Source organism: Chiloscyllium plagiosum, unplaced genomic scaffold (genome assembly GCF_037043375.1).
Source record: "Chiloscyllium plagiosum isolate Xiang-an unplaced genomic scaffold, Cpla_swu_hap1 HiC_scaffold_5, whole genome shotgun sequence".
NCBI classification, from domain to species: domain Eukaryota; kingdom Metazoa; phylum Chordata; class Chondrichthyes; order Orectolobiformes; family Hemiscylliidae; genus Chiloscyllium; species Chiloscyllium plagiosum.
The window spans coordinates 86698423-86711297 of record NW_028270143.1 but is presented as its reverse complement, the minus strand read 5'-3'; the positions used below and the strand labels follow the sequence as shown (position 1 = coordinate 86711297).

General features: G+C 42.0%; 1 protein-coding gene across 1 annotated transcript in view; it reads right to left on the bottom strand.

Moving 5' to 3' along the window:
* LOC122550039 (sickle tail protein) overlaps positions 1–12376 on the bottom strand; it is a 720789-nt gene extending 708413 nt beyond the window's left edge. Inside the window, exon 1 of the mRNA XM_043690462.2 lies at positions 12092–12376. Within this exon, the coding sequence (XP_043546397.2) occupies positions 12092–12164 (73 nt within the window). The 5' untranslated portion in view covers positions 12165–12376. The remainder of the gene's footprint in view (positions 1–12091) is intronic.
* Positions 12377–12875: the final 499 nt, after the last annotated feature.

Genomic DNA, 12875 nt, shown 5'->3' with positions numbered 1-12875 from the left:
AATGATGGAACTCCACAGAGCAGATTATTGCTTTTACTTTAAAAGTAGGCAACAAAATGACTCTTCGTGTGACTTGTAGAAGTTCATAGTCTTTTTTCCAGAGGAAAAAAACTAGCGTATAGATTATAATTCCTGTGTTGACCTTCAACAGTTTGCAGTTCACTCAATCTAGATTAGTGGAGGGAAATCACCATAAGTACGTTGAGTTTTGATGTTTCCTTTGTTCATGATGAAACAGAAAAATAAGCCAGCTGGTATATTGTATCACTTTTGTTTCCTGGATAGGTCACCAAAGATAGGTGCGAATTTCTCAAATGTGAATGTCTCCACTTAATTAGGTATTTGCCAGAGTCTCAGGACTGTTTGGAGCTTAGAATGCCAAAGGAAGGCTCTTGTGGTGCAGTGGTAACATCTCTACCCATTGACTATGAGGCCTAGGTTCAAGTACCACCTGCTCCTGGAGGTGAGTAATAACATTCTGAACAGGTTGATTAGAGAGTAAAAAAGAATACTGAAGGACCTGTAGTTAGAGTAGTCATTTTAATCAAAATGTTAAAGTACTAACTGAAAGTTCAAAATGTACTGGAACAGTATGCTTCAAGTAGTATTTTCTTGGCTGTACTATGCTTAGAATGTTCCGTTCTTTTCCAGAAGTTTCACACACAAGGTGCAATATGCACACACCAACTTCTGCAAACAGTTAAAGTTTATTAAAGCTTGTACAAGCTAGGTGACCCCTTTGACCCTCTTCGTAGCCGTGTGAAGTTGAGTCAAAGAGGCCCCGAACATAGGAAACACATCTCCTTTAGACAGGTCAGTTGGTAATGCTCACAGATACTCTGGCCAGCTCCCCACCCCCCCACCCCCCCCATAACCACATGTTACCCCAGGTATAATGGTAGGATAAGGTCATCCTCAGAGATAATATAAATGTGAATGCCCTAATCCTGGGGAATCATAATGCAAACAATTTCCTGACTCAGTGATTCCTTAAGACAATGTAAGTGTCTTCATGTCCACTCTATCTACATCTCTCAGTATTCAAAGTTTCAAATCATTATAGAGTCAAAGTCAAAGAGGCCTACAACATAAAAAGAGGTCCTTGGCTCAAATTGCCCATGCCGCCTGGATTTCACAATTTAAACTAGCCCCATTTGTCTGCATTTGGTTCATATCCTTTCATATCTATCCCATCCACGTACCTGTCTAAATGTTTCTTAAAATGACAAAGCTGTACTCACTTCCACCACTACCTTCAACAACCTATTCTAGAAATTTCTCATACTCTATGTGAAATAACTGCCCCTCTGGACCCTTTTGTATCTCTCCATTTTCCCCTTAAAACTTACGCCGTCTAGATTTAGACTCCCCTACCATATGAAAAAGCTGCTGGCTATGCCTCATGATTTTATCGACCTCTACAAAATCACCTCTCAGTGTCCTATGCTCCAGGGAAAACAAATCCCAACCTGTGCAACCTCATAACTCAAACTTTCCAGTTCCGGGTAGCATTCTAATAAATCTTCACCATCCTGTCTACTGTGGCTCCACTTTCAAGGAGCTTTGAAACTGTACCCCTATATCTGTTTGTTTTTTAACACTCCACAGGACCTTGCCATTGACTATATAAGTCTGACCCTGGTTTGACACATCAAAATGCAACACCTTGCATTTATCTAAATTAAACTCCATCTGCCAATCCTCAGACCGCTGGCCAAGTTGATCAAGATCTCACTGCATTCTCAGACAACCTTCTTCACTGTCCACTATCCCACCACTTTTCGTGTTATCTGCAAACGTACTAACCATATCTCCTAAATTCTCATCTAAATCGTTTATATAGATAATGAATAACAGTGGACCCAGCACTGATCCATTTGGCTCACAGGCCTTCAGTCTGAAAAAAAAATCCTCGCCCACCACCGTCAAGCCAATTTTGTATCCAATTAGTTAGCTCTCCCTAGATCCTGAGACTTAACCTTACTCAATAAACTTACCATGCAGTACCTTATCAAAGGCCTTGCTAACAACCACGTAGACAATGTCTACTGCACTGCCCTCATCTTTCTTGGTCACCCCTTCAAGAAAACTCAATCAAATTCGAGAGACAAGATTTCAAATGCACAAAGCCATGCTGACTATTCCAAATGAGTCCTTGCCTCTCTAAATGCCTAGAGATCTTGTCCCTCAGAACTCCCTTCTAACAACTTATCCACCACAGACTTTAGGCTTGCCAGTGTGTAGTTCCCAGGCATTTCCCTGCAGCATCTCAAATAATGACAACATTAACCACTCTCCAATTTTCACCTGGGGCTGTCAATTATAAAAATATCTCTGCTAGGGGCACCCCAATTTCCTCCCTAGCCTTCCACAGGAGCAATACACTTCATCAGGTCACGGGGATTTATCTACCTTAATGCATTTTAGGACTTTCAGCAACACTTCTGGAATGTAGACTCTCTTCAATGCATCACTATTTATTTCCCCAAGTTTGCTAGCATCCATGCCTTTCTCGATGGTAAATACTAACAAGAAATATTCATTTAGGATCTCACTGATCTCTTGAGGCTTCATGCAGCCTAGCTTTTTGATTTTTAAGTGGCCCTAGTTTCTCTTTTGCCCTTCATGTACTTGCAGAATCTCTGGATTCTTCTGTACCTTATTTACCAAAGCTATCTCATGTCCCCTTTTAGCCCTCCTGATTTCTCTCAAGAGGACTTTGACATCATCTATACTCCAAGGAATTCACTTGATCCCAGCTGCCTATACATATCAAGTGCCTCCTCCTTTATCTTGACCAGGGCCTCAATAACTTTAGTCATCCGAAGTTCCCTACTCCTGCCAGCCTTACTCCTCACTAAGAGGAACATGCTGGCACTGAACCCTCATTAACTCACTTTTGAAAGCTTCCCATTTACCAGAAAACCTTTGCCTACAAACAGCCTCCCCAATCAAATTTTGAAAGTTCCTTTCAGAGACCATCAAAATTGGCCTTGCCCCAATTTAGACCTTTAACTCATGGGGCAGACCCATCCTTTTAGTCACACAGTCATAGAGATGTATAGCACAGAAACAGACCCTTCAGTCCAAATTGTCCATACCGACCAGATATCCCAACCCAATCTAGTCCCACCTGCCAGCACCCGGCCCATATCCCTCCAAACCCTTCCTATTCATATACCCATCCAGATGCCTTTTAAATGTTGCAATTGTACCAGCCTCCACCACTTCCTCTGGCAGCTCATTCCGTACACATACTATCCTTTGCATGAAAAAGTTGCCCCTTAGGTCTCTTTTGTATCTTTCTCCTCTCAACCTAAACCTATGCCCTCTAGTTCTGGAGTTCCCCACCCCAGCAAAAAGCCTTTGTCTATTTATCCTATCCATGCCCCTCATAATTTTGTAAACCTCTATAAGGTCACCCCTCAGCTTCCAATGCTCCAGGGAAAACAGCCCTAGCCTATTCAACCTCTCTCTATAGCTCAAATCCTCCAACTCTGGTAACATCCTTGTAAATCTTTTATGAATTCTTTCAAGTTTCTTAACATCTTTCCGATAGGAAGGAGACCAGAATTGCACGTCCATAGCTATTTTAAAACAAATGGAATTACGATCACTGGTCCCAAAGTGTACTTGCACTAACACTTTCATTACTTGCCCTGCCTTATTTCCCCAAGAGGAGGTCAAGTATTGCCCCTACACTAGTCGAGCCATCCATATACTGCGTGAGAAATTCTTCCTAAACCTGCTGAACAAATCCATCTCCATCCAAGCCCTTAATACTATGGCAGTCCTAGTCGATGTTAGGGAAGGTAAAATCCCCTATTACAACCTTATTATTCTTCTAACTATCACTGATCTCCCTATATATTTGCTCCTCAATCTCCTGTTGACTACTGGGGGGCTGTCAAAGTGATCGCCACCTTTTTTTCCCCAACATCCGTTCTACCCATTTACACTCAGTGGAAGAACTCTCAAAAATGTCTTCTCTTCGTACTGCCGTGATGTTCTCCCTAATCAAAAATGTAACTCCCCCTCCTTAAGACAATTTTACCTTAAGACAATCCTGAAGTAGAGAAACTCAGCAGGTCTGGCAGCATCTGTGAACAGACAGACTTAATGTTTCGAGAGGTAGGATAATTTTCTTTAAAACATGCAGATGCTGAGTTGGAAATCATGGGAGATGACGTGGGTCTTTTTCTTGTCCTCTGCCATATTGGCAGCCGACTCCAGGAACTCAATAGCAGTCAACTAGGTAGGGACAGCACCCTTGATATACTGACTCTTGTGCACTAGCCAATGAATGCAGAAGTGCAGGTACTAGCTGTTGAGGTTGCTGTCAGTCAGGGAGGAGCTGCTGTTGGCTCTGCATTCTGTCCTGCATTTGTTCCCTTGCTAAATTTGTTCAGTGACTTTGTATTTTGAATTGACATTTCTAAAAAGCTGCCATAAAGCACAACTGATTGACAAGCATGTTTTTTGTACTGCACTTGAGGAAAAAAAATCCAAGTTGTCAGTGACTTTCTGAACTGGAATACAACATGAAGTCTCACTCCTTATGTTAACTTTTTCTGTAGATTTTACACCATGCTGTTTTGCTTATAGCTGAGCAATTTATGTTTCATTGTGTCAAATAGTTAGAATTTGAGATGAATCTGATCTTAGTTTATTATTGTAAACTGGAAAATTTACTTACAATCCAAATTTGAGATAACCTATGAAGGAACTAGGGGACAAAATAGTATTACGGACTCTGTATATAATAAGATTTTAAAAAATCCCAAAAACCAAAAGTAGCTCTCAAGAAAACCTTAAGCATCCTTGGGGGAAAACCACTGACTCCTGCTTTTTTACTTAAAAAACAGTTACTACACTTTAGAATTAATCCATTTCCCATGAAGCATGTTGGTACAGGTTAAGGACCTGATAGCAATATAAATTAACATGATTTATTTCAAGTAATTGCAAAATCTAAAAGGAAATCCATACATTACTGATCTGGTTGTGGTCTCAACTCTACTTTCCTCCCTGTCTTCATTTAGACCTAGACTCTCTTGTAGATAAAAATAAACTAACTCTGCCTCTGCACTTTTTTTATTATTCATTTACGAGATGTGGATATTGCTGGCTGGGCAGCAGTTATTGCCCTTGAGGTGGTGACCTGCCTTCTTGAACTGCTCCAGTCCACCTGCTGTGGGTTGACCATTAGGGAGGGAATTCCAGGATTCTTATCCAGCAACAGTGAAGGAATGATGGTGAGTGACTTGGATAGGAACTTGAACATGGTGGTGTTCTCAGGTACTTGCTGCCCTTGTCCTTCTAGATGGAAGTGCTCATGGGTTTGGCAGGTGCGAGCTGAGGATCTTAGGTGAATTTCTGCAGTGCATCTTGTAGCTAGTACATATTGCTGCTACTGAAGTGAAGGAAGTGGATGCTTGTGGATGTAGTGCTAATCAAGCAGTCTGCATTGTCCCGAATGGTATCATCAAGGTGTTTCTGGGCATTGTTGAAGCTGTACCCATCCAGGTAAGTGGAGAGCATTCCATCACACTCCATACTTCTGCTTTGTAGATAACTGACAGGTTTACTTTGGGATGGAGGTGGGTGCCAGGTGCATAGTATTTGTAGACTGACCTGCTCTTGTAGCCACTGTGTTTATGTGGTGAGTCCAGCTGAGTTTCTCGTCAACAGCAACCCTCAGCATGCCGATAGTGCGGAATTCAGTGGTGGTAATCAACCATTGAATGTCAAATTGCTGTGGTTAGATTATCTTTTATTGGCAATGATCAAAGTCTGGTATTTGTGTGGTGTAAATGTTACTTGCCACTGGTCAGTTCAAGCCTGGATATTGCCCAGATCTTGTTGCATTTGAACATGGACTGCTTCAGTATCTGAGGAGTTATGAATGGTGCTGAACATGGAACATAGGACATAGAACAATACAGTGCAGAACAGGCCTTTCTGCCCTCAGTGTTGTGCCGGCCTGTGAACTAATCTAAGCCCATCCCCCTACACTATCCCATCATCATCCATGTGCATATCCAAGGATTGTTTAAATGCCCCTAATGTGACTGAGTTAAATACATTAGCAGGCAGGGCATTACATGCCATTACCACTCTGAGTAAAGATCCTGCCTCTGACATCTGTCTTAAATCTATCACCCCACAATTTGTAGTTATGCCCCCAGTACAAGCTGACGTCATTGTCCTAGAAAAAAAGACTTTCTCTGTCTACTCTATCTAACCTCTGATCATCTTGTACGTCTATATCAAATCCCCTCTTAGCCTTCTTCTGTCTAATGAGAACAGACCCAAGTCTCTCAGCCTTTCCTCATAAGACCTTCCCTCCAGACCAGGCAACATCCTGGTAAATCTCCTCTGCATCTTTTCATTGCTTCCACATCTTTCCTGTAATGGGGCAACCAGAACTGTACAAAATATTCCAAGTGCGGCTGCACCAGCGTTTTGTACAGTTGCAGCAAGACATTACAGCTTTGGAACTCAATCCCTCTACCGATAAAACCTAACACATCGTATGCCTTCTTAACAGCACTATCAACCTGGGTGGCAACTTGCAGGGATCTATGTACATGGACTCCAAGATCCCTCTGCACAACCACACTACCAAGAATCTTTCCATTGACCCAGTATTCTGCCTTCCTGTTATTCTTCCCAAAGTGCATCACCTCAGTTATCTGTGTTGAACTCAATTTGCCACCTCTCAGCCCAATTCTGCAGTTTATCCAAGTCCGCCTGCAACTTGCAACATTCTTCCACACTGTCCACTATTCCACCGACTTTAGTATCACCTGCAAACTTACTAGCCCATCCACCTATACCTGCGTCCAAGTCATTTATAAAAAAACAGCAGTGGTCCCAAAACAGATTCTTGTGGCACATCACTAGTAACCAGATTCCAGGGTGAATATTTTCCATCAATCACCACTCGCTGCCTTCTTACAGAAAGCTAATTCCTAATCCAAACTGCTAAATCACCTTCAATCCCATGCCTCCGCATTTTCTCCAACAACCTACCACGTAGGACCTTATCAAAGGCTTTACTGAAGTCCACGTACACCATATCAACTCCCCTACCCTCATCACATGCTTGGTCACCTTCTCAAAAAGCTCAATGAGGTTTGTGAGACATGACCTGCCCTTGACAAAACCATGTTGACTACCTGCAATCAAACTGTTGCTTGCTAGATGATTATAAATCTTATCTCTCATAATCCTTTCCAAAACCTTTCCTACAACAAACGTAAGGCTCACTGGTCCATAATTACCTGGGCCATCTCTACTGTCCTTCTTGAACAAGGGCAACACATTTGCAATCCTCCAGTCTTCTGGTACTAAACCTGTAGACAATGACGACTAAAAGATCAAAGTCAAAGACTCCACCATCTCCTCCCTAGCTTCCCAGAGAATCCGGTCCAAGGGACTGGTCTACTTTCATTTCTTTTAGAATCTATAACACTTCCTCTTTACTAACCTCGATCATTTTAGTCTAATTGCCCATACCTCATTCTTCTAATCTACAATATTCTCTTTTTCCTGAGTGAAAACCAATGAGAAATATTCATTTAGCACCTCTCCAATCTCCACAGAGTGTACACACAACTTCCCACTTGTCTTTGACTGGCCCTTTGCCTACCCAAGTCATCCTTTTATTCCTCAGATACTTATAGAAAGCTTTAGGGTTCTCCTTTATTCTACTTGCTAAAGACTGCTCATGTCCTCTCTTTGCTCTTCTTAACTCTCTCTTTAAACCCTTCCTCGCTAGTCTGTAACTCTCCATTGCCTCATCTGAACCATCTTGTCTCAACGTCACATAAGCCTCCTTCTTCCATTTAACAAGAGTTGCAATTTCTTTAGTAAACCATGGTTCCCTTACCTTATCACTTCCTCCCTGCCTGACAGGGACATACCTATCAAAGACATGCAATATCTGTTCCTTAAACCAGCTCCACATTTCAATTGTCGCCATCCCCTGCATTTTGCTACCCCATTCCATGCATCCTAAGTCTTGCCTAATCACATTATAATTGTTCTTGCCCCATCTATAACTCTTGCCCTTCTGGCATGTACCTATTCCTTTCCATCGCTTAACTAAACATAACCGAATTATAGTCACTCTCTCCAAAGTGCTCACCTACCACTAAATCAAACACCTGGCCTGGTTCATTACCAAGCACCAGATCCAGTATGGCCGCCCCCCCTCTTGTCAGCTCTTTGATATACGTGTCAGGCAACCCTCCTGCAAACATTGGACAAAAACTGATCCATCCAACGTACTAGAGTTACAGCATTTCCAGTCAATGTTGGGGAAGTTAAAGTCCTCCGTAATGACCACCATGTTCCTTTCACTCCTAACCAGAATAGTTTTGATGATCCTCTCCTCCACATCCCTGGAGCTCTGTGGAGGCCTCTAGAAAACTCCCAGCAATATGACCTCTCTTCTCCTGTTTCTAACCTCAGCAGATGAGTCCTCGTCAAAAGTTCTTTCAGCCACCGTTATACTGTCCTTGACTAACAAGGACCTTGCCCTCTTTTACCACCTTCCCTGTTCTTCATAAAAGATCTAAACCCTGGAATGTGCAACATCCATTCCTGACCCTGCTCTTTCCATGTCGCCAAAATGGCCACAACGTCGAAGTCCCAGGTACCTATCCATGCTGCAAGCTCACCTACCTTATTTCAGATGCTACTGGCATTGAAGTAGACACACTTCAAACCAGCTTACTATCTGTCAGCACATTCCTGTTACTGTAAAATTCTGTCCATGCCCTCCCTACTCTCACCCTTCTGTGCACTGGAATTAACCTCAGGTTCCCATTCCCCTGCTGAGCAATCATTGACAAACATCCCCAGTTTTGACCTTATGGTGGAAGGAAGGTCATTGAAGCACTGGAGATGGTTGGGTCTAGGACACTATCCTGGATGGCCTGGAGTTGAGATCACTGACCTCCACTACCAACTTACTGTGTGCCACATATGCCTCCAACCAGCAGAAAGTCAGTCCCTGATATCTATTGATTCCAGTTTCACTTCCCGGACGAGCCCTCATTTGGGTGGCATGGTGGCTCAGTGGTTAGCACTGCAGCCTCACAAGCACCAGGGTCCCAGGTTCGATTCCAGCCTCGGGGAACTGTCTATGTGGAGTTTGCACATTCTCCCCGTGTCTGCGTGGGTTTCCTCCAGGTGATCCGGTTTCCTCCCACAGTCCAAAGATGTGCAGGTCAGGTGAATTGGCCATGCTAAATTGCCCCATAGCGTTAGGTGCATTAGTCAGAGGGAAATGGGTCCGGGTAGGTTACTCTTCAGAGGGTCAGTGTGGACTGATTGGGCCGAAGGGCCTGGTTCCACACTGTAGGGAATCTAATCTAATCTAATCTACAGCTTCTTGATGCTACACTCATTGAATGCAGTATTAATGTTAAGGGCTGTCATTCTCATCTCTGGAATTCAGCCCTTCTGTCTATGTTTGAACCAAGGCTGTAATGAAGCCAGGAGCTGAGTCGCCCTGGTAGAACCGCAACTGGACATCACTGAGCAGGTGCTGATTGATAGCACTATTTTGGATACCTTCCGTCACCTTACTGATGATCGAAAGTAGACCAACGGATCAGTAACAGGCTGGGTTGGATTTGTCCTGCTTTTTGTGTACAGGACATACCTGGGCAATTTTCCACTTTATCAGATAGATACTAGTGTTCTAACGGTACTGAAAGAGCTTGGGTAGGAGAATGGCAAGTTTTGGAATGTCATCAGGGCCCTTGAATTTGCACTGGTCAGTGCCTCCAACCAGTTCTTGATATCACGTGGATTAATCTCCTTGAATTAACTCAGTGACGCCATTGCTTTCTAGGGAGGAGAATTCCACATTTAATGATCTCATTAAATAACATCCCCATCTCAGTCAATAAAGTGAGGCCTGTTATTTTAATCTGTGTCCTCAATTCTAGTTTTGCCATCGTGGAAACATCTTCCTGGTATCCACTCTAACAAGATCCTGAAATTTAAATGTTTCAATAAGCTTGCCTCTTATTCTCTTAGCAACAATGCGTGCATACCCAACTTGTTCAAGTCTCATCCCAGGAACAAGTCCAGTGAACCTTCTCTGAACTGTATCTAATGCAATTATCCTTTATTCAAATAAGGGAGTCAAAACCATGCATGTTACTCTTGACATGGTCCAATTCTTTACATATTCCTTCACTTTAAATCATGGGAAATGGCTGGCATTACAATCACGGCTGCATAAATAAAATAATTACTTCCAGTTGGAGTGATCAGTCAAATGGATATTAGATGTGAGATGAAAAATAGCATGAAATAAGACAACTATATATTTCAATATTTGAAATTCTTGAATCTCCTTAAAAAATGTAGTGTTACAACATTTGAAAAAGACATTTAAAAAGTACATGAATAAGAATGTTTTGGAGGGATATGGGCCAGGAGCAGGCAGGTGAAACTAGTCATGTTTGGGATTATGCTCAGCATGGATTGGTTGAACCAAAGAATCTATTTCCATGGGGTATGACTGCATGACTATGACTGTATGACTTCTTGCTGGTTGTTTAGCAGTTCAAAATACAAAGTTTTAAAAGCTTAGGTAAAACGTAAACTCGGTAATGATGAAGCTGGTATGGAGTTAATTCTACGTGTAAGCACAAATCATTGAACAATCTCATTTCATTTCTTCATTATCTAGTCTTAACTTTCCAAATAATAATAAATTAACTTTATTTTAGGTTCTTATCGGAAGAAAATAAAACTTTTCATTATAATTCCAGTAACTGTTACATACCACTAGTACAGGACCATAATAGTTACAAGCACCATATTGACTAATCAGTCAGTACATTACACAAATTTTCTCACCTTAACACTCAACAGTTATATGATCATGAGTGACACATGCAACCCACAAGAGCAACTTCTTTCTGTACTTCAATGTTATAAATAAAAATAAAACATTCACACCAAATTCCATTCACCCATCAGCCCTGTACTCATTGACCTACAGTAGTCTTAGTTAAACAATACATCAATTTTAAAATTGCTATCTCAGTTTTCAAATCCTTCATGGCTTCACTCTGCCCCAACTCTAAGCTGCTTCCGTATCATAACCTCATATTGGCACTCCTCTGAATGTGGCCTCTTAAGCTTCCTTGATTTTAATAACTTCACTATTAGTAGCTATGCTTTCAACTGCCAAGGTCTGAAGCACTGTAATACCCTCCCTGACCCTTTCATTCTTATTTTAAGATACCCCTGAAAATCTATCCATTTGAGCAAGTTTTTTTATACTCACTGCAATACTGCGTTATGTTACTTGCTGTCAAATGTTTGTTTGCAGTAATCCTGTGATATTACTATGTTAAGTATTGTGTAAAGTAGTACAATTTGGTGTTGTTATTGAAACAACTTTAACTTACAACAGTCACAGAATATTTGGGAAGGCATTTTTTTTCTTTTTCTATTGGGAAAAGTGGCTACACAGGTACAGAAGCTATCGAAAGAAATATTGGCAATTTGAAGCATAACTTACCAGGCTGTTTGTTGTTGAATGTGCATAAATCACAGGGGAAAAAATTATGCAGATTGGCATAGATACACAACATAGAAAAGGAACAGTCCCGGAAATGAGGATAAAATACCTTATGTTTTGTTTTCCAATAAGCTTGAATTTGTCAAAGAGAGAATAAACTAAATGTAAAATAAATGTAAGACATGATAAAATGTGTAACTTGTACATTCGGTACAGTAAATCATAGGGCTGAGGACAGATATAAATCTTAAACACTGGAATTTAAACAGCGTCTTTGAAAATACCAGAACGCAGTGACAGACTGTTCAGTGTTAAAGCACTGAAGTAAAGTTAGAAGTAGCTCTCGGTCGATTAAGTCTGCAAAAGCTCAGTAAAACACAATATCCTAAACCACCACCACTCCTTCAACCCAAATCCACTCGCTAAGGATGCGAGAAGGTCACAGGCAGGATTAACAGTTTTCTTTCTGCCAATAAAACATGCCTAAACTCAGAATAAGACAAAACTTTATCTTCCCCAAGAAAATACACTTACGTGCTACTCCGTGGCGATCCTGTGCATCTCTCGGAGGTGGGAGTCCTGCGAACTGAACCCGATTTCCAGACATGACCGTGGTGATTTTCAATATATATTATATATATCACGGAGAAGTCGAGTGTTCTTCCACCCCGTCCTTTTTTGTTTGGTATTAAGTGTATGTGGGTATTTGTGTGGGGTGTCAAGTCAGCAAGAAGCGAAAGAAACGCTTTGCGGAACTCGGGAGAATGGCAGTCCTGTCATCCTCTCACGTTATGCCTGGTTCGGTCTCATTCCAGGAGCGGCTGCTGTCACAGTGCAGCGCAGCGCGCTCGCTTCACGTTAGGACTGCAGTCCCAGGCCCGCCCATTCAGCTCGCCGCCCGCTGCCCTCGCGGAAGCTGCCTTCATTCACCTGGCCAGCTGTTCACAGCGAGTGGGTTGCTGAGATGGGGGCTTCGCGAGGTACAAGGGGGGAGGTGGGCACTCGCGCTCTGCTCAGCTGCGTGCTCTCACTAATTATTAATAACAGGATTGCAGTTGGACTGCGTCACCTTCAGACCAGTTGCTGTAAGCTTGTTCCATGTAAATGCAAAAAAAGGGCCTAGATATGTGTTTTTAAAAATTGTTTTTAATGTGTCTTTATTAAAAAGTGATAGGAAAGGAAGAATGTAGGGCGTGTCTTCAATGAGGCAGACTGTATGCATATTAAGTTTCTAGCGAGATAGCACGCACTTTAAAAAAACTCTAAGTAAAATTGTTGCCTCATTGCTATTCATTTCGAAATCTTAACAGTCGTTTCG